Source organism: Tigriopus californicus, chromosome 2 (genome assembly GCF_007210705.1).
Source record: "Tigriopus californicus strain San Diego chromosome 2, Tcal_SD_v2.1, whole genome shotgun sequence".
NCBI classification, from domain to species: domain Eukaryota; kingdom Metazoa; phylum Arthropoda; class Copepoda; order Harpacticoida; family Harpacticidae; genus Tigriopus; species Tigriopus californicus.
The window spans coordinates 632,194-660,111 of NC_081441.1; the positions used below are offsets into that span (position 1 = coordinate 632,194).

The window sequence follows — 27,918 nt, forward strand, 5'->3', positions numbered from 1 at the left end:
TTTCATGTGAAACTGGTCTGAAGTCGCTTCAACAATTCAGTCTCGTTTTGTTAGGAGCAATCTCACAACATTGTTGTTCCTGATCTTGAGAGATCGGCCAGGCTGTGTGTGTCTTGGGCAGGTGGTCGTGTGGGTCATTAAGGTACGGCACTTTTCAGCTTAGTAGCTTTCTCTTCATCCTATATTTAGTATTATGATAAAATGTATTATTTTTATGTCATGTAGTCCATCTTCTTTCCTCTATCAATGCTTCATCTCATTTAAGGTTATTTCAGATATTTTTTATTCAAGACTAGGTTCCAGAATGTTTCGCTATATTGTGGTTAGGTTTCCAGCGTTTTAGGCTGGCATTTCTAAAATAGCTTTGCATTCAATAACCATGAAAGCTAAATTGAAGAGACTTTCTGAAGGTGCCCAGAACTGTCTTGAGTTGGCATTGGATGAGAAACCTGTCCTCTGGTAAAAAACCTTTTATTGTCGTAGCCACGATAGCTTGGGCTGTTCACACCCACCCAATATTTGACTGTGGGACGATATAGTCGAATTTTGGCAAAAAGCCAAGTAGTTCTGACGCTCTTGATTTAGTACACTTATCTCCTACCTCTAATGAAAGAGGTCAAAGAGAGCATAGCAGAGAATGCTTTTAAGATTTTTGATGTTCACATGCGACAGAAATGCAAACGGGCAGGGACAGGTTGCGAATTGGCTTACCCAAAATGGTGTACCAAACCAAGGACGTTTGGCCCTCTCAAATTAGGTGAGAAGGGTTGTTCCCAGCAAGGGTGTAGCTAGTTCCACCCACTTCTATGCATGCGACATGCATAAGGTATGCCTCAATTTCAGATGCACAAGGGCCCGTCTCGGGGACACAAAGAGGAAGAGGCCGCACGTGTCTCAACCTTATTTTCGAGTGTCTCAACAGACTTGTCCGACCCTTTTCTTCTAGCCTTGTTCCCTTCCCTCTCCCATACCCTTATCCTCAATTCCCATAACCTCTCTCCTACTCAACCTTTGTAGCCCCAACCCCTCCAATGAGCGATAGAGGACGCCCTGACAATCCCATTTCCAGCATGGGGGCGTATGTCTAAATGTTGGAAATGATCTGCACATTAGTCGTGTAAAAATGTCTAATGGAGAAGTAGAAGTCTTAGTTTGTCACCGCCAAGATCTTGATATGTTCATTGTAACGATTGCAGGAAATGAGGAGGCTCAGGCAGTTTGCTCGAAGGTTTTCTTCGAGCTGGTTTCAATGTTGAGACAGGAATCTTAAATTTAGGCAGCCTTAAACAAAATTATTTTAGTTTTTGAATAGATTTGCTCCACTCTAGGAATCCATGGATTTGTTCCAAAAGGTGCAAACTAAAATTCCGAAGTTAAGGAAACATTTGTGCCAAAAGAGTTGCGAACTAGGAAATAGGCACCAGAGCAATTTGAATCCACTGGTTAGTCGAGTGGTCTACGAGGTTAAGTTGAATTCGAAGACTTTTTTTCTTTTCTGCGAACTCGGAGAGAAACATGAAACACCCTGTAGAACCTTTTGTGGTTGATGGGGAAGCCATTAGCAATGTAGAGACTATGGCACACATGCTTGGAGATCAGTTCTCTAGTGTGTGTTTTCAACCCCACTGAGTTCAGAAGCAACAGCTCATTGCTCTGAGAATGAATCTGTTAAGATTGACAGGGTTAGTCAATTTGAGCATCTTGGACCAGGTTAAGCTTTCATCCTCTGAAATAAGCCCATGTTGCTCCGATTTCTCTCACTTCGAATATTCCAAAGTTGTGTGAAACGATCAGGGAGTTTCAAACTTGAAGAATTTCTTGAAGTCCTTCCTCCTGGTCAGCACGACTTTGGGGCCCATTCTAGAGCGCTGTTGCCCAACTGATTTGAGCATATTCATACGTATGCAGAGCTGGTCATTGAGAGACTTGAGAGTCATAAGTGGTGTTGACTTAGTTTTTCTTGACTCACCAAAGAATCAAATGGAACCGTAGGTAATGCAGGTTTGGTCTATTACCTCTTGGTGCTCCCTTTTCCACGTGTCGCAAATAATATGTAAGTGCAATTAACCATTTGTAACCCTTTTCTTAATATGAAGTGTTTTTTAGGATTTGAATATCCGTCATGGTAAAGAGTTTGAAAGAATTAGCCCAGAACCGTGCTATGGGCATGGTAGAAGGTGGTACGAGTTTCCCTGATGTTGCAAAGGTACTTCAGGTTAGACGGACCACAATCTGGATATTGGTGAAGGCTTTTAAGACTGACAAAAGCCTTGTTTTACTAAGGGTCCGAGGCCCAAGACATTATTAGCCAGAAGTACCAAAATCGTCGCCTCAAGAAAAGCTTACCCAAAAGTGGTATTCAACTAAAAACTAGCCACAAAACCTACCAACTAAAATGATCCAACATTCAAATCAAAGCCTACGTAGCATTACTGCCAGTATCTCTTATTTGATCTTCTTATGCTGACGATACAAAGTTGGTTTGTGGTAGGAATACCCAAACGTCCAGAAGCCTGGGGGATGACTAATATCGAGTCTACTCTTGAGTCGCAAAGAGTTGTATGGCCTTGAACGGAATGAAATCCCACTCAATGACCTTTGGATCAATGCCTTTGAACATTCCACAAGTTTGAATGGACTAGCCCACTTCTGGTAATTGATTACCAGAAGAGGGCTAAATCATTCCTTCTGTATCCCTTTTATGTATTGTACTTTGAGCGAGCATTGCTTTTGACCAGGTCCTTTGATTGAGCTGAAATTTGAAACGCATGATTTTGATGACTTGGGACCAGTCACACATCAGTCGAGACCAGCCGCTCCTCCAGAATGATACTTCTAGACGATAACACTCCCGCCCACCTTCCAGAGGTTTATGGACGTTTGGAAGATAAAGGCACACATTTCTGAATAATCACCAGGCTGTCCAAAACATGCAATGAAAGGACAATAAAAAGGTCAAAAATGTAAAGCCATATACGAGAAATGAAGAAATGAAGATACTTCTAGTTCAATTCATTGTTTTTAAAAGAACCAGTAACAAAGTAATGAAGCAACCAAACGATATGGAAAGGTAAAATTCAAGAACTTGGTCGAAGAAAAAGTGCACAAAATTTCCCTATGAGCAATCTTCTCTCCTTAATAATTATGGCAGGCGTTGTTTCTTGCTTAAATTGCGCCTCGCAGCCAAGCTAAAAGAATTAAAGCATGCTGGGTTAAGAAATATGCACTTAATATTGTTTGTACTTTGCACGAAAGGAGCTTGCGTCATGGCAAAACATTTGTGCTTCCGTCGTACATCAACTATGTTGGACTTACAAGCAAGCATTCCATAGGAACAGAAATGAATCTTTTTTTCCACTAGATACGTTGGCCATGTACTGAAAAAAAGTGTTTGGAATAATTTGTTTTGAAGCCTGAAGAGGTATAATCTTGAATGGTTGTGCTATCTAAAAGGCAACATAATCAAGCCAAGTAGGAATAAGGTCATTTTTTAAGAGAAAGCAAATGTCATGAAATGAAAGGAGAAAATTTTGTTTTGCATTTTTCGGTATTCTTGTGTTTTCAATGGAAAGGCGTAAATCACTGGAAAAAACCCTCAATTTTTGCTTCCGAATTGGTGAAAAATAGCAATATACACAAAGTAATGCAAAATAATTGGAATAAGTGGAAAATAATGCATTTGCATTTTTGGGACAGCCCTGATGATCACGGTTGATCTGATTGCACCGATTGGGCGCTTCAAATGCAAGACGATGTCAAATTCACGAATGATGTATGATGGTCTTCCAAATCAGAGATGGTATCTATCGAAAAATTTAGAGATCAAATGGGATTGCTTACTCTGGATACTTAAATATAAGGTTTCTGCTAGAATGCTGTTCCCGACCAACCCTTTGTCTGAGGTTAATACAGGGCGGCTAATTCGAGCTACGTGACTGAGCAATGATGTTATCGAGATGACTGAAGTTATAGAAGGAGCTCTTTCAAAGCATCCATTTATTAATCGATTCAATAACAGACAAAATGGTCACAGTTGGTGGCCTCAAGCGTCTTTAGCGTGTTAACAACATCAAGAAGGTGCCATCAGATTTTTTATGTTGTTTATATCGACGAATTCCCCAGTTTTGTACCTTGTGTTGGGTTTGGGGGTTTCAATATCTCAAAATCTTCAAAAGAAAAATTAGAAGCGAGCCAGTTTGCAACTTGATTCCTGACAAAGTAGTGGAAGTGGACGCTGAATTGGATTTGTATTTTAGAAACATACATGTCTACGTATGTGTATGGTCCCTACATTCTCCCCTACCCGTTTCAAAGGTACATTCAAGTGGATTTTGTGGCGTGTCAAGGCGTTAAATTTCCAGTTTATAGAATCCTGGAAGAAGAGAGATGTAGGTAGGCGATTCTTTTTGCTAAGTCAAGACACATGTGAGTCTTGATTTACCTGCTGAGAGGCATGGAAACTGAAAAAGCTACGTAGATGGTGTGGCGACAAGGAAACAGTCGTCACCGACCAACTTGCTAATTTGATTATTGCGTACAACGATTGTGCCCGCCTGATAATTAAACGCTTTGGTGAGGAGTCTCTGACAGAGAGGTTAGCGGTCAAGAAGGTGAACTAATAAAATCGACGACTTAAACTTAGTTTCCTTTCCTTACAATAGTTAGGACGCTAAAATGGCAAGTTGTCTACGATAACCAGGACGATCACTGAAGTCGCATGTTTAATTTCAAAAGAGAACTTAACGTTGTCAGGTGCATCCCCCACCCTCTTATTGAAAATATAGCGGTTTTTCCTTCAGTTCCGTACGTTGTCAACCCAGGACAATTTTTAATAAATGAAAAGGATGACTAGCTTTCCACTTTTTATTTCATTGAGTAAGAACTTGGACCGGGCAAATCTTTTGGCATTATTGCATTAATGATGAGCTGAATCTTCTTCCTAGCCCTCGACATGGGGCCAAATTATTTTATGGTCCTTCGGACATTGGTTTCCTTCACACTCATGATGACCCTGATTGATTCCCCTTAATTTGACGTTTGAAGGCATTAATCATAGCCGGGATCCCCACTGATTTATCTTTCAAATGTCATTGACAACTTGGGGGGCGATTCTTTTTTTTGGTTTGGTTTTTCACGGGCTTTTCTAACCGCTACAGGGAATGTAATCCCCAGTACTATTAAAATGAAAGATTATAATTCATCTATTCATTACCTTTCAATCTTTATATGATATTTAGTCTACCAACGAATTTGAGATGACAGAGCGAGCTAGTCTTTGAATGTAGGGTTGATCTGGAATGCTATCTAAGAATTTGTCCAAGTTTGACTTGAAAGCTGCATCAACCTGGCCTACGAATATAAGAGGCAAAATAAACAATGGAGGGGCCCGAAAAAAAGGATTCCCAGGTTCTTTCCGTATCTTTCCCGTATCGGGCGTGAGGTCATTTCGATAACAACTTTTTCTTTTGGCATTTCCATTAATGCCGTTCATAATACTAAAAAAAGTTTAAATATCAAACCATTGTTTGGATATTGAAAATAACCCTGACTATGTATCATCTTAATAAGACGACAAATCATAATTAAAATCTCAATTCAAATTTTGTCAAGTTAAATATGCTGCTACGAGGGGTATGTCACTCAAAACGGTACTCAGTTCGTATATTATTTGACAATTAAGATATTGAGAAATGGTCATCAGGCACTGAAAGATCGTTTTGAATGGCAACATTTCATTTTTGCATAAATAGACAAAAAATCAGCTGATTTCCTGCAAATTTGAATTTTTTTTAGTGTATTCAGCCTACCCCTTATAAAACTACCGCGAAGCAAAATGGAAGATCAATATGCAACATTAAAATCTTTTGTAATATCGGACAAAACTGAGACAGAGTGCTTCAAATTTTTACAGGAGGCCCATGGAGAAGCTGCACTTTCACGAAATCATTTCTTTTCATAGTATCGTGAATTTCATCGGTTTGGGTCTCAAAATGAGCTGGAATTGGCCGCACAGGGGGTGTTAAGACAGCTCTCAGAGAATGGCCTCTGATTTGTATTTGAGCGTTGGGTTAAAAGATGCAATAAGTATTGAAATTGGAGGTGACTATGTCGAAAAATCATAAAAATAAACTTTGCTCTATCTTGTACATATCAAGAGCCATTCCTGGAGTACCGGCATGAGTGACATAAAATGCCTGACATGACTCGTAAATCTGTACGGGGTACTGCTTTAGTAACGTTGGTATCACAATATGGATGAACGTAAATATTTCCTGAGATGGATCAAATGAGGGTAAGCCTTCACTTGAACTCCCCTGGAGGAACACCTTTCTCATCATCCACGACGTCTTCAAATATGGTCGTGGAGGAAGTTCATGTAAAAATAAGCGGATGTTCATTCAGGGTATCATCGAGTTAATAACGGTTGGCTGGGTCTGAATAAAATGATATATTTCGAATTCCATTAATGATCACATTTACCTGGCCAACCGAATTAACTAACTAACAATTAAGGTCTCATCAAACCTAAGCTTAACTATCTAATCAATCTAAACTATATTTTTTCATTTGAACAATTGAGTATTTTTCAAGCGATTCTAAATTTCTGGATAATCTGAATTGTTGAAAACGAACTGTTTTTGACATTGATTAAATTGAAGGCCTTTGACTTATACTGCTTAAGTTTACTCCACGGCCATACTTGAAGACGTTCTTGATCACCCATAATAGTTGTCTCGTAGGTTCGCTGAAGTAAATTTTAACCTAATTGTTACTGACCAGGGCTCAGAACGAAGTATCATTTTGAGGGACACCATAAAAAAAATTTAAAAGAACAAAGTACTTTTTTCATGGCAAAAACATTTCTATAATGCAAATATAAAAGCCTGTGTCAAATGTGTGAACACGAAACAAAATTAGCAAAATTTTGGCTTAATGGCCAAAGGTTTCAAGATGTTTCATTATTTCAAAATCTTTGAAAAAGAAAAAAGCCCCAGTAATTGTCTCGTAGATAGGTCGGTAGGAATTGTGGCGGCAAGGAAACAGTCGGCACCGACCAACTTGCTAGTTTGATTATTGCGTTCATCGATTGTGCCCGTCTGATAATCAAATGCCTTGGCGGACAGCCTCACTCACAGATGTTTGCGGTCAACAAGGTGGAAACATAAAATCGACGACATAAACTTAGTTTCCTTTCCTTACTATCGTTAAGACGCTAAACTGGTGACCCCATTGTTAAGAACATATTTTCTTCTTTGAGAATGAATACCGAGGAGTCCACGCAAAATTTCGAAGGAATGGCTAAGGTCATAGACGCCGTGAGCATCAAATTGTCCACCTTTTGGGAAACCAACCCCAAGTCTTGGTTCACCATGGTCGAGGCCCAGTTCTCTCTGAAAGGTATCACCTCTGAAGTTACCAAATTCTACCATGCTCAAGGGGCAAGTGACCGGAGCGTTATATGCATGATCTCGCACTTCACCGACGACCCACCCACAGCAAACCAATATTCCGGATCAAAGGACATTTTGCTGGAGGTCTTTTTAAAATCAGAGGACAATCGTACCGCGAGTTTTTCAAAATCTCAGGACTTGGGGATCAGAGGCCCACCGCTCTGCTGAGACATATGCAAGCTTTGGTCGATCCCAAGGAACAAAACTCCAAATTGCTGCAAGCCTTTTTCCTTAGTCGTCTCCCTCCTGCGATTCAACAAGCCCTGGGACGTGACCCTCCATCAGAGATCTCGGACCTGGCAAAAGCTGCGGACGAGATTTTGGAAGCCAGTGACCAATCAATTACCTTTATCCAAGCAGTCTCTCACCCAACATTTCCTCGTGAGAAGCCTTCAGGGTCTAAAACTCGCCATCTCCGTTGTTGGTATCATGCAACAAAGAAAGTGTCACCACTCTTCTACGACTCCATGTGATATGAGCGCTGTCTCTTTAGGGGGAAACGGTTTGGCCGACCATTAACCACCCAAGTGGCCGGCCTAGCGGTCATCCGTGGTGGAAAAGCTACATTAGAAGCAACCGATAAGAAGGCTGGGATCGATTTCCTCATTGACACAGGTGCAGAAGTATCTGTTTTCCCCCGCCTCTAAAGGACATCACCAGGACGGTTCGAACTCTCAGTCTCTCTCCGCCGCAAATGGATCGAGAATACGGACATGGGGAACAAGATTGGTTAATCTAACTTTGGGGGATCGAAAATGCACACAATTACTTATTTGGCTGACGTTCAACCTATATTAGGTGCGGATTTTTTGGTCTCAAACAACCTTGCTGTAGACTTGAGAGGATGCCGTCTCATTGATCTCGATCACTCTCATGTACTTCCCATTATCTCCAGAGGCGTACCATCTACGGAAATTTGCGGAATTTAGAATGAAGGGCAACATTTGGCCAACATTGTTAATGAATTTCCTGATTTAACCGTCCCTCATTTCCGTGAACCTTCAGAATATTTGCATGGGGTTAAGCATTTTCTCTCCACTTCTGGACCACCCGTTTTTGCATGTGCCCGACGCTTGTCTCATGAAAAACTTGTAACTGCCAAAGCTGAGTTCAACATTATGGTAAAGTTGGGGATTACTCGTCCTTCAGAATCTCCATGGGCTTCTCCTTTGCACGTGGTTAAAAAGTCGGATGGTTCGTGGCGTCCTTGTGGGGATTTTCGCCAGTTGCAACGACCGTTATCCTATCCCTCACATAGGCGATTTCAATGGTGATCTATGTGGGAAAAGCATTTTTTCCAAGATCGATTTGGCAAGGGGATGTCATCAAATACCAATGGCTGAAGAAGACATACCTAAAACGGCTGTGATCACGCCATTTGAACTCTTCGAATTTTTACGCATGCCTTTTGGACAGAAAAACGCCGCCCAAACATTTCAATGCTTAATGGATCGTGTATTAAGGGGATTACCATTTATTTTCGTTTGCTTGGACGATATTTTGGTTGCCAGCTCATCCGTTGACGAATATGCTGACCACTTAAAACAAATTTTCCGCGCCCTTCAAAATGCAGGTTTGGTATTGTAACCTTCAAAATGCTTGTTCGGAGTTACCGAATTGACCTTTCTGGGGCACCATGTCTCAGCGCACGGAATATTGCCAACTAAGGACAAAGTGAGTGCAGTGAGAGAATTTCCAGTCCCCACAACAAAGAAAGCGGTACAAACATTCCTTGGCATGGTGAATTTCTATCACCACTTCTTGACTGGATTGGCAAACAAGATTCACCCACTTCATCAAGTTTGTGGAGGGAAAGGTCAAGAAGTTGATTGGTCTCATGATTGTCAAACCGCGTTCGAAGCAGTCAAGGGTGCACTTGCCGATTCCACAATGCTTCACCACCCCAACTTGAAGTACTCGCTCTCTATTTCAACAGATGCATCAGACTATGCGGTTGGTGGGTCTCTTGACCAATTTAAGGACGGACATTGGCAACCTCTTGCATTCTTTAGCAAGAAATTGTCTAGTGCAGAAAGGAAGAACGCCGCCTTTGATCGAGAACTGTTGGCCGTGTACCTTGGCATCAAACAATTTCGCCACTACGTTGAGGGCAGATCCTTCACGATATTTACGGATCAAAAGCCCCTCCTGGGAGCAGTGACCAATTTAATGGAAAGTTCCCCCGACAAGCAGGGCATCTCTCTTATATCTCTTATATCTCGGAATTTACCATAAATATGAAGCATCGTGCGGGCCTAGACAATGCCGTAGCTGACGCTTTGTCACGCCCACCGCTAGTAAGTCCTATCATCTGGCAGGATTTGGACTTCAATTGTCTGGCCGAGGAACAAGCAGAATCTGAGGAAATCCATGCCTAGGGCACGTCCATCACCAACATGATATTGGAGGATGTTCCGTTTGGCTTGGTCAAAATCCTGTGTGATATTTCGACTGGCCGTCCACGCCCCATACTGCCTTCTACTTGGACAAGATGAGTTTTCGATGCAGTTCATGGCCTTTCCCACATGGGAGCACGCCCTACCCTGAGAGCAATATCAAAGAGATTTGTGTGACACTCCATGAAAAAGGACGTCCGTGCTTGGGGCAAGTCGTGCCACGCATGTCAAATTTCAAAAGTCCACCGGCATGTTAACACCCCACTTCAACATCGTTCTCCACCTACCCACAGATTCGATTCCTTGCACGTGGATATAGTCAGTCCATTGCCAGTTAGTGAGGGAATGGGATATTGATGTGATGACTTTGAAAGAACCCGTGATAGGAGAAGATACTTCATTGTTTTGACAAGCCTGGATTGTGGAGGGCACAAAAGTGTATTCATCCTTTACAATCGCTGCAATTGACCATTCAACAAAAATAGGAGAGATCAGGTTCGTCTCGAAACTCTCTACAAAGAAAACGGATTCCTCACACACAATAGATTAGCAATTAAACTACATTTGTTGAATATTGAAAGATAATGAACGTTCTGTCCCCCGGTATCGAAAAGCAATCAACTTATGCCGACAATATCCCCCACACCACCCGAAATGTAACGAGATAAGATGTAAGGATCCTTGTACGGAACCATGATTTTTATTTTCATATTATGCAACAATCTCTATAGTTCGGAAAGATCCCTCCCGAAAAACAGTCAATTTAGATCTGAGGTACTTAGTGAAAGAAATACTTATACCAACGTTGTTGAGGACAAAGCTTATGTATACCTTTGAAATTTATAGTATAAGATACCTTTCGTACCTCCTTTAAGTACTGTATCGACCCAATCTTCTCAGTTTGTCCCAATGCAATAGCTCCCCCATTCCCACATTGCTCCTGGTTCCTCATTTGGCAAAAGGTGAAGCTTTTGAAACAAAAATTGAAACAAGAACCCCAATGCTTTTCATTCAATAAGGGCAATTATAAAATTCTTGCATGTTCAGCCCAAGTCTCTTCACCCTGAGAAATAGGTGAAATAAAGCAACAAAGCACCCAGAGTAATCAAATTTTATCCAGAGACCTGCATGGTTTAGGGTATTAGTTTGGTGGTCCCAGTTATGAGACAATTTTGAGGGCTTTTGATCTCGATGATTTTGAAATAATGCAATATCCTAATACTTTTGCTCATTAGTTTAAAATTTTGCAAAATTGGTTTCATGTTGTCTTTTCACGTTTTTGCCTTTAATCAAGATCATATCTTTGCGTTAAATATGGTGCTGGGGCGAGTGCGGACTCGAGCCTTTTACTCGACTTTGGAGAAATTGGCAGGACTCGAGTCCGGACTCGTAAAAAAATACTTATTTTTTTTCTTAAAATTTCGCAAGACTAGTCTTTTTTATTGACCTGACTCTATCAAAAGACTCGATTCCGGACTGCCTTAGACGAGCACGCTAAACTGTCTTTGGTTGAAGAGACCTAATAACCTACAGACCGGTACTGTTAAAATATATCCTTAGGAACAGAGGAAATTTTTGTTTCCATCAAAGACATGGGTAATTGGCACAAGGGCTCTCAATTCACCAATGCTCATCAACATCAGCAATTTGAATGTAACATCTGAAAATAAGAATTATCCCTGCCCAATGGAAATTGCTTTGATGCTATCTTTGTTTAATGAGATATTCCACATACATACTCTTGTGACTGATGAAGTTAAACTCATTTCAGACTAGTAATGAGAGCAAACCAGATTCAAGACTCTTGAAGCTGATTCTAAAAGGTCATTTATCAGTCATGCCCGTTAATTTACTTTACTTTCCAGACTATCTTCTCAAAACTTTTATTTAGCTTCAAAGGGTGAGACCATGTGTTGAAGTGGCTTCGTTGATTGAATTAAGATTTAATCAATGGCATTCAATTACGGTCCATCTAAAAAATACAGGTGCTTGTTTAACTGCCCGTTTCAGTTTTCTTTTTAGTCTCTAGCTCGGATTCAATTACCGATTGTGCATTGGAAAGAATCATTGTGTAGACTTGTTTACATAATGAGATAAATCAAATACTCCCTCTCTCTGTTTTCAAGTGCTTAAGTAAGCATGTCACCCAAATTGATTATTGGTACAATTGTGGACTCCAACGCCGATTGGAGCTTACGCATCAGAGAAAACCACTGCATAATCATAGATGACAATGGTACGATTGTCATGGAAGGACCATTTAGTTCTCAGGCGGTTCAACAATGGAAGGACAAGTACTTGCGACCTTTAAGTGAATACGCCAGTGATGCAGAGTAAATCCAAAACACCCTGCTTTTAGATATTCCGTGACTGAAGTGGTGGAATTGGATCGAGAAGAGTTTCTTCTCCCTGGGTTTATTGACAGCCACATTCATGCATCTCAATTGCCCAATTGCGGATTGGCCTTGGATTTGCCGCTTTTAAAGTGGTTGCAGACGTACACATTTCCCATTGAAACCAAGTTTGCGGACCCGCAATACGCTCAAGATGTTTATTCTCGGGCAGTGGAGGGGACTTTGGCCTCCGGGACTACTGGAGCCATGTACTTTGCCACAATTCATAGGGACGCCAGTGAGATCTTGTGCGACATCGTGGAAGAAAAAGGCCAAAGAGCCATGGTGGGAAAAGTAAGATCTGGACTGCGATGAGAGGGCTTGATACAAGATACAATTGATAATCATGGACGTTTTCTTAGGTGTGCATGAACAGGAATAGCTTTAATGGATACCAAGAGACAACCCAGAATTCCTTGAACGAATCCAAATTGTTCATAGCAGGCGTCCAGGCCAGGAAAAGTAGCCTTTTGGATCCGGTGATTACCCCTCGCTTTGTGCCCAGTTGCGATCAAGAACTTCTGCTAGGCTTGGGGGATTTGGCCAAGAGCTCGGATGTCCGGATTCAGTCCCATCTGTCTGAAACCTTGGCTGAGGTGAGTAACATTTGGCTTGAAACCTGAAAAGTCTCTTGACCAAAAAATGAATCATGCTTTAATGCTTAGGTCGCTTGGGTCAAGGAGTTGGAGCCAACGAGTCGTGATTATACGGATGTGTATCGACAAGCAGGTCTACTAACCGCTAAGACTGTAATGGCACATTGCGTGCACTTGAGCAATGCCGAATTAAATGCCATGAAAGAAGCTCAGACCGGAATAGCCCATTGTCCGAATTCCAATTGCTCGATTCGCAGTGGTAACATGGACGTGAGACAGATCCAAAAGCGAGGGATTAAAGTGGGGTTGGGTACTGACTGCAGCGCCGGATACTCGCCCTCTATGTTAGATGCCATGAGGTAAGTTTTGGACGGACATGTCTCCGGATCTCTTTCAATGGCAATTGTAACCAGCATCATCATACCAATTGAACCGAACCAAAGTTGTAAGAGCTGCCAATCGCCTTCAGATACGTGCAACAAAATGGTCGTAAAAGGCGTTTGTTCTTTTCATCAAGAGCTCATAAGACAAGTACAAGCAGAAAAACATGGAAATACATGGAGAAACGCACCAGTTAGCTATGTCAAGGAAAGGAAACCCAAAAACCCAAGGAAAAATGTGGTAGGTCACCCTGATTTTGGGCATTTTCGGGAGGGATAATTTAGACAAACGTCACAGCCAACTCGCACCATGATACGATTGATTTTTTTAAAAAAATGCCGTTTCCTTTGCAGTTCTATCACTGTACTAACATCTTGGCATACTATCATTAGAATACTGCTTGATTCAGCAAGCCGACAAATCGAAAAAAAGACAATTTCAGCCTATACCTGGTGCAGGCTGGCTGTGATGTTGGTGGAAATTATCCCACTACCAAAATGCCCAAAATCGGGGTGACCCACCACTTTTTTCCTTAAATTTCCTTTACTAAGCATGGCCGATGCAATCGGTTCGAAGTGACAAGGTCAACTGAGGATATATCACGGAATGCGTTTGCAAATAGTTCTTGGCAATTGGACATGGCGATGAAGAACCAAGTTTGCTTTTATCACAGATCGAAACAAAATGGTAAATCTCAGGATTGGCCTTTACGCAGGTTGTAAGATCAATCGTAGAGACTGTAGAGACATTTTGGCAGCACCATCAAGCCTCGAGAATCCTAGTTAATTCGAATAATGAAGTCCTCTTTTGCTTCTTTCTTGCCCAACTTGCTTCCCTCAAATATTCGCAGAGAAGATGTAGGCATTGATCCTGTAGCAGGATTTCAGTCAGACTTGAACAAGTTTTGGATCAATATTCCTGATCAATCTTCATATTCAAGGGCTAGCCAGATTCACCAACTCTATTTCGATGGTAGAATCGAATGCAAAGTAAATATAAAGTCAGATAGGAATTTGAAGCTTTTCATCTTGGCCTGCTGGGGATTGTGTTCTCAGTAGCGTTAGGGAAGTACGCAAAAAGTCTCCGATTTCGAATTTCAGATTCGCTGTATCGACCTCGAATCAGTTACAAATGATCGATCCTAAAGGCTACAATGCCTTGACCTACGCCGATGTCCTGTATTTGGCCACAAGAGGATCCGCCTCTGTCACTTGCCTTGACCGAGTTGTAGGTCAACTGGATGAAGGATTCCAATTCGATGCTATCCGAATCCGACTAAATAGTAAAGCACATCCTACTTCCCACTTGTTCGGCCATGAGACTATCGAGGACATGGTGCACAAGTTTGTATTCTTGGGCGACGACCGGAATGTTGTCCAAGTTTGGGTCAATGGCCGCATCGTTAAAGACCTCGGTCTAACCGAACATTGACATCCAACTAAGATAGATTTGTAATGCATGCATTCCAAGTCTGACCGAAAAACACACGATAGATATAAAAAAACCATCAAGTCAATGTATTTCGAGGAAATAAATGTACTGAATTACAAACGGAAACAAGTACCCTCATATTCTTGTATTTCTATCAATAGCATGTTCATATACACAAAATGCCCCATGAGATGAACTCTTGCGAATGAACATTTCAGGCAGCCCAAATCTTTCGTAAGATGTGGAGAGACATGTTTGGCCTTCAAATTCAATCATAAGCTCGTCAATCGGTCGTGAATATACCGCTAGAGAAGGTATATTTCTGACTCAATCTTCAAACATTTTGTTTGCTCCTTTCAATAACGATGCCCTTTTTCCTTGTGTATTTTTCGGTTCAACATTATTCTGCAATTTTACACTTCATTAAGATCACTGTCCAAAAAACATGGGATTTTCCACACTCATGGGACCATCCAGAACTGGAGGAGCATCATGACTATCCTCTTTCTTGGAATCTTTGTCCTACAATCAAGGGAAAAGGTAATTGAAAAATGACCTGCCTTGACCAGTCACCCTGTACTAGTAACTACAGGTTGCTTGTCTAGATTTTCATACGCCTACCCCAATTTTTCTCGCTTTCGAAGACCTGTCGCTGAAACTCGCGCCTGCTCCTCCAAGTTCGTCCATTTGGAACTATTAGAAAGCAAGTTGATGATGACGTTAGAGAGTGCTTGGAATCTCGATTAGTATCAATATCAAACCTCTTCAAGTATGCCAATTTCGTCTTCAAGGATTGGGCCGCGTAAAAACGGGTTCACAAAGCCCCTTTCGCTCGTGTCTGAAGAAGTTTTGGTCCTAAAAATCAAACAAGACAGTGACAATTCTGAATTAGATTCATAACACTCGGGCTTACTTTTGCCGTCGATAAACGACGTAACCAGCCACCCCTCCTCCGAGAACTAGAATTATCGCAACAACAGGAATAATGACGTCAAGACTCATTCGATTGACATCGTTGTCTTCATCTCCCAACTGGCAACGGTTTCCCTCCCACGAATCCTCGCACCTTTTCAAGGAAAAAAAAACTGGTGAGTAAATTTCAGTAGCTCAGATAGCTCAAGTATGGGGACTCACTCGCAAACAGGAACTCCACGGGTCGACAAAGAACAATGCCCTTCATTTAGACAGTAGTCTTTGGGACAGTACCCGCACACGGACTCGTCTGAACCGTTGTCACAGTCAATTTGATCATTGCATTGAAAGTTGATGCCAAGGCACGGATGTTGAAGGTTCGCATTTTGGCAAAAGTAATAATCCGGTTCACAAGGTTGCGTGGGACAGAAAGTACTGAAGGAGTAAGATCATGATTGAAAATAACGCTAATGCGTGTTGATTGTAGTAGTTCAACGAACCGATCTTCGTCAATCCCGTTGGAACAATCTGATACTCCATCACAGAGATAAAATGATGGGATGCACGTACTTCCGCCACAATCGAAGTGTTCTTGGTCACAAAGGGGACCCTCTGGCGTTGTTACAGTCGTGGAAGTCTCTTGTGTGGAAGACGATGAGCTTGGTTGTGTGGTTTCCATGGTGGTTGGACAGTTCGGATCGGGATCTAGAATTTGTTGTTTTCTCTTAAGTAAAATGAAACTAAGTCTCAGCCGCGTTGGACCTACCGCAATTCTTTTCATCCTCGCCCATTGAGCAATCTGGATTGCAATCGCAGACAAAAACAAGTGGAATGCATTCATTATCGGATGAACATTGGTATTCCTCTGGTTGACAAGGAGATGGCGTCGTGGGCGAACCTCCGGTTTCGCACTCGGGAGTGAAGGTCACATCGTCCAATGCAATGATGGCCTTATCATTCATGCCTTTGATAGCCTCAAATACGACACGGAACTCCATAGTCGATCCTAATTCGATGGACTCATACTGCCAACCCTTTGGTTTCAATCCAATGGCTGCAAACAACTTGAGCATGCGTCCGCTTTCCATTTCTGAAACAATACCGTAAGTGAATCGCTTTTTGTGGCGTTGTGTGAAGTTAAAATTCGACGATAGTGATACGCCCAGTAACTGAAGTACGAGCGAGGATCTGACCTTCAAGATAAACGTTGAGTCGGCCCATTCCATCAGGTTCGCCCAGAAGCTCCTCATAATGCATGAAATACCAGAATCGGACAAAACACACCATGTTCGAACTGGGGAACGAGGGCGTGGCTATAGCTGCGGTGTAGCCTTCGGTGATGTTCTTGGCCGGAGCAAAAATGAAGAAGTTATCAAGGCTCCGCCGACCTGTGGAGGATAAATATGGCATTGGATCCAGGCTATGTAATCTGCTTGATCTATGTACGAGCGTATATGCTGAAAGCTACCGTCCAGGATGTAGTGTCCATTATCTGGTCCGTTATCCACTTGGCTTGCCCAGCGCCAATCGAATTCATCGTTTGACAATTGGGTCCAATGGCAAGTTTCAGGAGTCCACCTGTCGTTGTCGAAAGCACAATCTCCAGCCACATTCGGGCACTTGGATTCATCACTCTTGTCCAAGCAGTCGAATTTCTCGTCACAACGGTATTGTCTTGGAATGCATTGATCTTGGCTGAGACATTGGAACTCCAAGTCTGAACAAAATATGATCTCTTGATCCGCATCACAACTCTCCAAAGCCACGTCATCGATATTTACGTAGGACAACCCGCCACCAAGACTACCTTGAATCATGAGTTCCAACTCTTTGGCTTGTCCAATCTCACCACGGCCTTGAATCCAAGTGGCCTCCTCATTGGTGTGTTGGTGGACAAAGAGCTCATGAGAGCCATAAACGGTTTTCATGATAGCTTTGACGGCCGGCGGATATTTTTGGCCATCTTGCTTCGTTCTGAACCAGAAGGTGAGTGCGCATTTGGAGCCCGAATCGTGGAACAAGGTCGATCTGAGGATAGCACTCCGTCCAGCAGGTGCTTGCGGGTCACCATTCTGAATGGCCAGATGAGTCACTCCTCCAACCGTGTGATCACCATTGTCCGTGCTCGATTCCCATGTAGCCGAACCGTCACTTTCAAACCAATGACACCATGAGTTCTCGAAGTCACAAGAGTAGGAGCATGACTTTTCATCTTCGTTGTTGTCGCAATCTTGTTGGAAATTACACTCTTGCTCCTCGGTGTAACATTGACCGTTACCACACGAAAGGCGGCCTTCTTCGCCGCAATCAGTTGGCTTGGGCGTGGTCGAAGACCCTCCTGGAAGTTCTTGATTGTGACTGAGTGTGCACTCCAAGTTGAATGAGAGGTCGTCGAGAGCCAAAGAGGTCACAGTCGTATTGGTCAGAAAGTTGGCCTCTATCACTAATTGAAAATCTTGATTCTCATCCACGGTCTCATCATCTAATGATACTTGTCCCGAATTCCAGAAGCTGGACGAGGCCTCCTTGATTTGCATGATTTCTTTCAGACCATTCTCATCATAACTGAACCGCTTATAGATTATCAGCTCGTGGTCATTGCCATCAGGGAAGAAATAGAAAAATCGAAGCATGCATTTACGTCTCCCACTTTGGAAGACCTTGGAGCTCAATCTAGCTTTCCCGCCACTCTCATCCGGAGAGTTTATATCCGCAAACAGGTACTGACCTATATGGAAGATGAAACGACAGCAATGAATGGTCATTTCAATATGACATTGTGGGATCGGTCTTGTTCGTATTATGTCATTGATTTACCTCCAGCCATCATGGACGTATGGTCCACATCAGGTCCCGCTCTTATGGGATTTCCACTGGCCTTGACCAACGTCCAATCGAGGTCATCATCTTTATCGTTGGTCCAATCGCACAAGTCAACTTCAAAATCACATCGGTTCTTGTAGCCAACACAAGTGTCATAACGTTCGTCAGAGCCATCCATGCAGTCTTCCGCGAAATCGCACACCAACTCCTCTGCCAAACATTGCTCCAGGTTCTGGCAACGGAAATCTGTCTCTGGACGCGGGCATTCTTGACCCGGAGGCAGAGGATCTTCCGGCCGGCAATCCGCAAAGCTGATCCCATCAATGGCCATGGAGCCGCCATAGGCATCTCCTCGTTCCACATTGATACTCAGAGAGAAGAAAGCTTTGTGACCTGGAAGAATGAACACAAACTCGTTTTGAATCAAGAGCAAAACTTGCAGCAAACGAGTCCCGAGCACATGATTGTCTCACCAATAAAGATGATTTGTTCACGCCACAACGGCCCGTGATTGCCACTTTCCATCCAAATGAGCACTTGATTCAGATTGTTTTGAATAGTAACCGATAGTGTTCCAAGATCTGTGCCATTCATCCAGTAGAAGAAAACGAGCTTGCATTGTGGCGCCAATTCTCCGAACTGAGATGTGTACAAATGCGATTGCAGCCCTCCAGAAACCTCATCAGAGGGTTTGGCCCAAACGTAAACTCCCTCTTCAGAACCTTCAGTGACATCTACATCGGGCTTGGGTGCCGACGAGTCCGTTTCTTCGGCGCCTGTGGCCAATTCCCATCCAATTTCGGATCCGTCTGAGTGAACCCGCCATCCGCAAGTGGTTTCATCGTCAAATGTGCAAAAATCCAATGGGCACCCTGCCTCGTCGCTTAAATCGGTTGGACCGCAATCAGGACGGAAGTTGCATACATCATACTTTGGAATGCATTGCCGACTATGTGTACAAGTAAATTGGTCCTGAAAAAGAGTATTAGAATGAACACGCTTCCTGTGATCAAATCACACGATTGTAACATCTTTTCTGGTTTACCCCATCGCAGCTTCCACCGCCATTCCACGGTCCATTGTAGATTTTGCAGTCATTTGTGAATGAAATGTCATCTATGGCAATGTTGGACTTGCCTTCTTGGAGCATCATGTATTGAAGAACGAATTGAAATGGGCTTTGGACGTCAAATTTAACTACTTGGAACGTCCATTCGTTCACGTTGTCCTCGCCATTCAGATCAGGCACATACTCAAACAAAGTCCCGTCCTCATATCTATGATTGGAATCAAGACAAAATAACTGGTTCATTTTGATTTGAATTATGGGCAACCCAATGAAATGCACGGCTACCTGTGATAGATGGTCAATTGTCCAATGTCCGATCCCAACATGTGAGCGTAAAAGCGAACGGTGCATTTCTGATTAGCTTCGAGGGGTACGGAATGAATGGACCCCTTAGACTTTGCTTCGAGTTGTTGTACATCTTTGGGAGCCAAATAATGCCCGTTTTGAGTGCCAGTAGTATGATCGAACGAAGGCATGGTTCCTGAAGAAGATCAACAGAGTTTTGAGCGCTTTTGATTCATAAGCTGGCTGGTTGACACTATCACCTTTGGGAAGCACTTGAGGCTGGAGAATGTCCCATTGGAAATCGTTGTCAGGGTCATTGGCAAAAATAGACTCCTCGAACGAGAACTCAAAGTTCTGTTGTAGCGGCGAATCAAAGCAGTCCTTCTCGTCTGAGCCATCCCCGCAGTCATCCACGAAATCGCATACATGGTCAATTGACAAGCAATACCTGTTTATATTTGAAGTAAAAACATGAAATCCTCTTAATTAGCACATTGACAAAAACGCCGGAATTGCTCTTACTCAGTGGTCGCGCAAATGAAGGACGTGCTATCGCAAGTTCCGGAGGGCTTTTGTGGAATGGCGCAACGATCTAGGACAAATTCGTCAAAAGCAACGCCGGCATCGTAGTGAATATTACTTTCCCTTTGGAGAACCAACTGGAAAAAGACGCGACAAATTCAAAGGCTTGATATTCAACCCTTTTGATATGCGAGTGTTACCTCGAATTTGTGTTGCCGACGCCCCAAACCGATTGAAACATGGGCCCAAGTGTCACTCTTCACTTGATCGTTCTGTCCAAAGACCATAAGAGGTACGGTCGTTTTCATTTCCAGATCCAAAAGCACAGCCTCAATGAATGATCCTGAAGAAATCAGGTGGGAAATGATTTCGATTGAAAGACAAAAGAGCCTTTGACTATTTTTAACATGAAAGAGACTCTCACCTGTGTCTCCATTAATGAAGGCCCAGAAATGCCATTGACAAGTACTTGCCGCATTTCGATATCCTTGGCTTGTAATTTTCGGAGAGACCGTTCCCAGATCTAATCCAGATTCTGAACGATACAATAAAAAGAGGAAGTTGCCCTCCTGCTCTTGAATTGGTCCATGAATGTCTGTTCCGTTTTCTGGGTTATTAGCTGAAATCAATAATGATTACAACTTCATCTTCAATGAACTCACTCCTGGAGTGAACGAAAGTGCCCCGCAAAATACCTGACGCAATGACCCAATGGAAATCCATTTCCACGTTACTGTCCTCTTCCCAAAAGCAGGTGTTGTTTTCAAATGCACACTTAGTTGGACACAAGGCTTCGTCCACACCATTAGGGCATTGCGGAACGAAGTCGCACACTTGTTCCTATGAGAAAATTGATATAAGAAATTATGATCTTGATATGCGTACCCTACTTTGAAAATCAACCTTGGGAATGCAAATGAAGTTTCCGCAGTCGAATTCATTATCAAAGCAAGCAGATCCTGAATGGAATGGTTCACATCCAGGGGTAAAGCTGAAATCGTCCAAGCCAACTTCAGATCCTAAGAAGTGAATGCCAAGTCATATTAAGCGTTCTGTGAATTTATCTATGTATGGAAATACCGATTCCAACGCCTTTCACAACTTCGATGACCAGCTCCCAATTGTGCGTCCATGTCAAATAATCTGTCTTGCCACGGATCCAACCAAACTCCTCCGATCCATGCTGGACCCCCAAAGGCTGCTCCTCCCCCGAATTTACGTCCCTGTACGTAGATCAGAAAAAAGTTTTCACTCTAAATACATTCTGAACCTTTGCAATGTCCAGTCAGGTTACCTAGTAAAGAGTTGGATTTTGCTACGATCATCATCAAAGCGATACCAATATCGGAACACACAACTGTCAGATCGAACAGCTGGTCTCATAGTTTGGCCATGAATCCGGGCTTTGGCTGTTACGTTATTAGAGCCCTTGGCAAAAAGGAAGTGGCCCTCAGGTAGTCCTAACGTATGATCTTCTCCCGGACCTTCTCCTTAAAAGCAAAAAGAGCATTTTTGCTATCATCATAAAGCCATCAATTAACTGCATTCGTGATCCATACCCTCAGTGGTGGTACTAGGAGAGACCAATCGAATTTCAACGTCAGACTCTGAGTCGGTTTCATATTGGCACCAATCCTTTTCAAAAGAGCACCGGTCCACGTATTTACGGCATTCTTGCAAGATGGGTGCTTCGTCCGAGCCATCCCCGCAATCATTGGAGAAATCGCACAACTCGGTTTGTGCCACGCAGCCTCCATTTTGACACGTGAATTGGCCATTTTGGCATTCCTCGGGTGGGGGTTGAGTACAATTGGTGAACTGGACATTGTCCACCACCACGATGGCTTGGTCGTAGATGAACAATCCTATGAATTCTAACCTCCATCCAGGATCTCTTTGACCAATGACTATTTCTTGGAGTTGTACTTCACTTCCGGGATCATTTTGCTCATTCCAAATATGAACTCTCTCGCCATCGGAGGTGATCAGATCCAGCGTTAATTGGACCCTCCCATCTCCTCCTCCGTTCTTCACGTATTCAAAGCTCATGAGACATTGTGATTGGACCGCTCCTAGTTTGGGGGATCTCAAGACGGCTTTGTCACTGACTCCACCCACATTTTCTTCAACTTGCATGCCGTGCCCTTGCCGGAAAATGGGCTCGAGATTTCTCAGCTCCCAACGAAGGAATCCAGTGCTGATATCGGACCATCCGCACAATCCCCAACCATCTGGAGGAGGTTCAAAGTCGCATTGAGCACAAAAATGCTCATCACCACCGTCACTACAGTCATATGCAAAGTTGCAAACCGAGTCCATCATAATGCATGCCTGATCGGAGCACTCGTATTGATTCGGTTCACACGGGGCGGGAGTGGGCGGTGCCTCAGTTACAAAAGGGGGGAGTGGTTTTTCCAGAGGCCGACAATTGGACGAGAAAGAGAGATCGTCCAGAGCAATGCCAATCTTGGCATCTAATTGCGTCTTGGCCACCACCCTCAATTTCAGGCCGTCGATTTCACGGAGAAGAATCTCTTTGTACTCCCAGAATAATCCCACACTCTCGTCGTGCATCCAAAGGGTTTGATAGGGCCCGTTTTCATAGGTGGTTGCAATCACCTCCAGAGAAGCTAAATCGGATCCATAAAAGTAGTAGTACATGCGAAATAGACAGGGCAAGTTCTCTCCTCCGTTTGGCGTGACATAAGACTTGTTCCAGTAAATTGGTGGGCTTTCAATGACGCTTTGCTTGCTCTTCGTGGTGTCAATATACAAGAAATTACCCTTTGGGCTATTCGTTGAATGATCTTGGAAGGGTCCCATTTCGGTGTCTAGGCCTGATGTGATTGTCCAAGACAAACTATTGTTGTCTTCTTCTTCCCCATCAACCCCATCTGATGGGGTGATCCAGTCACAAATGGACCCGTCTTCGAAAGAACATCTCCCAACATAATCCTGACAATGAGCCAGCGCCTCGTCCTCGTCGCTCCAATCACCACAATCGTCCTCAAAGTTACACAGGAAGTCTTGGGAAATGCAGGATCCACGTTGACACTGGAACTGATTTTCCAGAAGGCAATCCTCCGCAATTGGTGGCAATCCGCAATCCACGAGTTCCACATCGTCCAGGGCCAAATGCTCGCCATCCGCAATAGACCCTTGGAATCGGATCTTGAACGGCTGCTCCACATGTCCTACTTGAAGTAACACCCCGTGCCATTGGTATCCTTGATCGCCTTTGACATGAAATATCGGTGACTCGAAATCCTTATGCACAACATTGAGTTTCAAGCGAGACTCTGGGCCTCGATATTCCCGAGCAGAATCGGTGCTGTTAGCCATGTGGTACCAGAATTTGATCTTGCACGTGTAGTAAGCTTGCTGGAAGGTTGCTGAAGTCAGAGAAGCTTCTTCATTGTCAATGTTTTGGTCATCGCCTTGGACTATACAATAGTAGTGCCCGGTATTGTCTTGGTCCCTGAAAGAGTGATCAGATGGCGGCCCAAAATTGGGTTCATCTCCGGCATGAATCAATGTCCATCGCCACAATCCGTTTGGATCACCTTCGTATCCACAAGGATCACCGTCACCATTTTCAGCCTCGAAATCGCAATCGTTGCTGCAATTAGCTTCGTCTTGTCCATTTACACAATCTGAAGTGAAGTCACAAACTTGCCCCTCTCCAATGCAATGGCCATCACATTCCAAAATACACGGATTCATGGTGGTGGTGAATCCCACGTCTGAACACAGTCCATCCTCGATAACAATGTCGTCAATGGCAACCATAGCCAATACTCCTCTAAAGTTGGCGTGAATTTCAAAGAACACCGTTTTCGATTCTGGAAACACCATGTCATATTGAAGAGCCACTTGCGCCCAAATTCCATTTTGAGTGGGAGAGATTGGTCCCACAGGGAGGCCAGATCGCGTCAAACCAGAGATGATATCCAGTCGAACCGTGACTTCGTTCTCTTGCCATGTCCACACCGTGAAACACTTGTCGGCGTTTGGAAAGACAGGAGATGCTATGGCCGCTCCATAACCTGAGTTGGGATCAGAGGCAACATACAAATAGCGGCCAAATTCATTCGATTGTGTGTGGTCCACGTGTGGTCCGAATTCAGGGTGAACCTGTCCAAATGCCTGTATCCAATGTAGTTCGTCCCAAACATAGGGAGACCATCCGCATGTGTCGAATTCAAAGTCGCAACTTCCGTTGTCGGAACTCGGTTCGCAATCTGTGACAAAGGCCACGTCATCCAGGCTCATCGATTGCCCCTCTAATTGATCCAAATTCAAAATGGCTCGAAAGGTTAGCATGAAGTCCGACTCCTCTTCCAACCGTACGCGTTGTTTCATCCAGAAGTGGGCTTGGAGGTATTCCATGATTAAAAGAGGCGGTTCCACTGGATCCGAGTCCAGACTGGCCCGTTTCAGAATTTCCAATTTTTGGGATGCTCCAGAGAAAAAGTACCAAAAGTCGACGCAAATGGTTCCACTTGGATAGGAGCGTGTGGTTAAAGTGCCACTCACTGAAGTATTAGCTTGCTTGACTTCAGTGGTAGCGAAATGCCCATATCCGGTATTTAAAGTGTGATCCTTCAATGGGGATTCGTGATCAGCATCGTCCGCCCTTACTCTCCTCCAATGCAAAGATTCGCTCTCAGGGCCCACGTGGAATTCACACATGTCTTGTTCAAAATCACAGAACTCGAGGGATTCCTGACATTGACCAGCATAAGCAATGATGTCGTCAATAGCAATGTCCCCTTGGTCCCCGTTCCCCGTGAATGCTCGAATTCCAATTGTGAACGGTTTCACGTCGTCAAAATGCAAGATCATTTTCTTCCATGAAGGGCCTTGGCTGTAAGAGGCCTCCCAAACCACCTCGGTCAGATCTTTGGCTCGTACTTCCAACGTCTTGACTTCCGTTCCATACATGAAATACCACATTTGGAAGCACAAACCTTGATCCTGGTCTGGGATCAAGTCTGGACTGATCAAAGTTGCATGGACGTCAAGAGCTTCGGTATCACTGTAGGAAAGGACGGCTGCATAATGGCCTTCGCCCGAGTTCAAGGTGTGATCAGCGGGTGGACCAGTACCAATGTTGGGAGTGGACCGGTTCATCTTCTTCCACGCAATGAACTCTGCATTGGGATCAATCTCTTGTAATGGCCTCCATTGGCAGAATGGATCGTTCTCTTCCTCAAAGTCGCAATCGGCCAGCTATAAGAGAGAGAGACACACACACACCTAGATAATCCTAAATCTATGAATGACCATAACAATGCTTACATTCGGCCAGGGCGTTGTCGATGTCGTTGTAGTAGTAGTCGTTGTGGTAGGCATGAATTCGTCGCATGATTTGCCCAGGGTAATGTCGTCAATAGCAAAAGTTGAGTTGCTCTTAGAATCAGGTGTTTGGTTTAACACCAAAGTCAAACTAACAAACGCTTCGTGCAATGGCGATTGCTCTGGATCAAATTTGATTCTGGAAAAATAAAACATATAATCAGTGATCACTTGTTCTTTTCAAAATCTCCGGGTTGTTCCCGTTGAATCGCTTACTTCCTATACAACTGGGTCCAAGATTCCAATTCTTCCAAAGTAACATTTAAGTTTAGAAATTCAAGAGTCACATCCTTTTCGATGACGGCCCCGCGAATCGTCAAGTTCGGAGCTAAATGGGCATGGTACCTAAAATGTTTTAAACTTTTGTTGGTTTCGAGCTGAATGTGAAGTCTGCTGGCGGCTCCGCTATAATCTATGTCTCCGCTAAAGACATACCAGATCTAATCAAAATGAAACGCGGAGAAATCACTAACATGTCTTTTGAGAAACTGTTTGTTACCAAAATGAGATGCATTGATTCGTTGACTCAAATGCATCGGAGAAGAGTTCGGCTTGGCTCCCCGCCTCCTGACCATTCATATTTGCCACCAAAGAGTGTCCCTCCGTCGAGCCGTAAGTGTGATCCAAAGGCGGTCCAAATATCCCGTCTGAGGATGGTTCGGAAGACGTGTATCTAAGCCAATTGAAGGTGTTCTCTTGGTTGTTGATCCAGCCGCAAAGATCTCGCTCAAAGTTGCAATGACCGGCAGGAGGACAAGAGCCCTCGATGACTTCAGCATCGTCAATGGCCAGAACGGAGTCGTTGCTCCCAGTGAGTCCTAAAATGTCAATCCAATAACCGTCGGGATATAGATTTCCGTCTAATGTGCCCGAGGCCAACCGCCACAAGTTCCCATGGTCCAAGTTATCTTTCCAGAGCTCGGTGATGTTCTCGTTGTCCAATTGTAGGATGGAGAGTTCACTAACAATTGACCTCATAAAGTACCATACTTTGATACAATGCTTTCCTTCATGCTTTCGAGAGCTCGATCTGAGAATGGCCGAAGCCCCAACTTCGCTCTCTGAGCTGTCCAAGTACAAAAAGTGTCCTTGATCTGTCTGCAAACTGTGATCGTTGGGTGGGACGGGGTCCAAGGCATGGGACGCCGAGTCTCGAGTCCAAGAAAAGCTCGAATTCGCATGGTGCCAATCACAATAGCCAATTTCGAAGGTACACGTCTCTTGTTTGGGACAGGCGCCATTGGACAGCTTAAAGTCATCCACAGAGACATCGGTTGAGCCAGGTTCAGATCCCACACCAAGGAAGACAATCCGTGATGGCCAAGGGCTTTGTATTAGGATCTGGATGCCGATCCAAGTCTGATCTTGACTCCCAGACCTCTCCCACAAAACCACAGCCTCCTCGTCATTGGGGATGTCGCTTTCCAATTCTACTCTCAACAAACCGGGTGCTTGGCCATACATGTGTAGCCAAAAGGAGAGGCAAAACCGAGCGTTTGGTGGTAAGGAGGGTGATTTCAAAATGGCCTCTGCACCCACCTCGGTGTTGAGGTTGAGAGTGGCCATCATACCGTTGGATGTGGTATGGTCAGAATAGGTCTCATTGGTGATGGTCCACCCTCCAGTTTCACTCTGCTCCTCAGTCCATTGGCATGAGTCACCCTGATCAAAAGTGCAATCAAAGACAGAGACGTCTTGGTTACAAGATTGAAGCTTCAAGTCGTCTAAGGAAACACTGCACGGGCACACTTGGCTTTGATTTGCACATCCGTTGAAGGCCTTGAAAGCCAGTTTTTGTCCCGGATCGTGGTGGCCCAAGCTCGCTGCTTCCTGGGTCCATTGTCCTTGGGACATTTCTTTAATATGCATCAGTTGGTGGGTGTCATCATCATTGCTCTGAAAGCAGGATACAGTAATTTAGTTCATGCTGTCTTCTAAATAAGAACGGTAAATATGTAAAAACAAAGGCCTTACTCCAATGGACAGTTCAAGAGATGGATGGCAGTCTTCTACATCGGGGACAAAATACCAAAACCTAACTTGACACAAAGAGAGCAATTTGGCGAGCTTTGGACTGGCTAAAGTGGCTTGACTGTTCAATTCGCCTTCAGTTTGCAAAGTGGTCATGAAATGGCCTTCTTCTCCCAAGGTGTGGTCCACAGGTGGTCCTTGTCCCTGATCTTCTGAAGGAGAGCGTCGTTCCCAGTAAAACACGGCACTAGCATCCCCATATGCACACTGGTCATATTCAAAATTGCAAGAGCCGCAGTCTTTCTAAAACATCCCAGTGAAAACAACGAT

The 27,918-nt window shown here is 43.7% G+C and overlaps 2 protein-coding genes across 2 annotated transcripts in view; one reads left to right on the plus strand and one right to left on the minus strand.

Moving 5' to 3' along the window:
* On the plus strand, positions 1-14,778 carry LOC131892776 (guanine deaminase-like). Its single transcript, XM_059242619.1, has 6 exons — positions 1-142; positions 11,974-12,141; positions 12,207-12,534; positions 12,603-12,836; positions 12,906-13,195; positions 14,318-14,778. The coding sequence occupies exons 2-6, from the start codon at positions 11,987-11,989 to the stop codon at positions 14,646-14,648; spliced, it is 1,338 nt and encodes a 445-aa protein (XP_059098602.1). The 5' UTR covers positions 1-142; positions 11,974-11,986; the 3' UTR covers positions 14,649-14,778.
* LOC131892774 (MAM and LDL-receptor class A domain-containing protein 1-like) overlaps positions 14,779-27,918 on the minus strand; it is a 13,570-nt gene continuing 430 nt past the window's right edge. Inside the window, exons 3-28 of the mRNA XM_059242617.1 lie at positions 27,592-27,891; positions 26,117-27,513; positions 25,834-25,962; positions 25,561-25,756; positions 21,819-25,491; positions 21,554-21,749; positions 21,340-21,482; positions 21,163-21,278; positions 20,955-21,099; positions 20,684-20,878; positions 20,460-20,602; positions 20,260-20,396; positions 19,998-20,185; positions 19,738-19,933; positions 19,429-19,660; positions 18,857-19,355; positions 18,378-18,776; positions 17,029-18,288; positions 16,754-16,948; positions 16,327-16,650; positions 16,061-16,265; positions 15,783-15,995; positions 15,562-15,714; positions 15,410-15,503; positions 15,270-15,341; positions 14,779-15,170 (exon numbers count right to left, since the gene is read on the minus strand). Coding sequence (XP_059098600.1) covers positions 15,078-15,170; positions 15,270-15,341; positions 15,410-15,503; positions 15,562-15,714; positions 15,783-15,995; positions 16,061-16,265; positions 16,327-16,650; positions 16,754-16,948; positions 17,029-18,288; positions 18,378-18,776; positions 18,857-19,355; positions 19,429-19,660; positions 19,738-19,933; positions 19,998-20,185; positions 20,260-20,396; positions 20,460-20,602; positions 20,684-20,878; positions 20,955-21,099; positions 21,163-21,278; positions 21,340-21,482; positions 21,554-21,749; positions 21,819-25,491; positions 25,561-25,756; positions 25,834-25,962; positions 26,117-27,513; positions 27,592-27,891 — 10,893 coding nt within the window. The 3' untranslated portion in view covers positions 14,779-15,077. The remainder of the gene's footprint in view (positions 15,171-15,269; positions 15,342-15,409; positions 15,504-15,561; positions 15,715-15,782; positions 15,996-16,060; positions 16,266-16,326; positions 16,651-16,753; positions 16,949-17,028; positions 18,289-18,377; positions 18,777-18,856; positions 19,356-19,428; positions 19,661-19,737; positions 19,934-19,997; positions 20,186-20,259; positions 20,397-20,459; positions 20,603-20,683; positions 20,879-20,954; positions 21,100-21,162; positions 21,279-21,339; positions 21,483-21,553; positions 21,750-21,818; positions 25,492-25,560; positions 25,757-25,833; positions 25,963-26,116; positions 27,514-27,591; positions 27,892-27,918) is intronic.

What these genes read in the sequence shown, in the direction of transcription:
- LOC131892776 (XM_059242619.1), top strand. Translation starts at nt 11,987, where the DNA reads ATGTCACCCAAATTGATTATTGGTACAATTGTGGACTCCAACGCCGAT. An exon ending in GTTCAACAATGGAAGGACAA is followed by an intron (nt 12,142 to 12,206) that starts GTACTTGCGACC and finishes CCCTGCTTTTAG; the next exon opens with ATATTCCGTGACTGAAGTGG. An exon ending in AAAGAGCCATGGTGGGAAAA is followed by an intron (nt 12,535 to 12,602) that starts GTAAGATCTGGA and finishes ACGTTTTCTTAG; the next exon opens with GTGTGCATGAACAGGAATAG.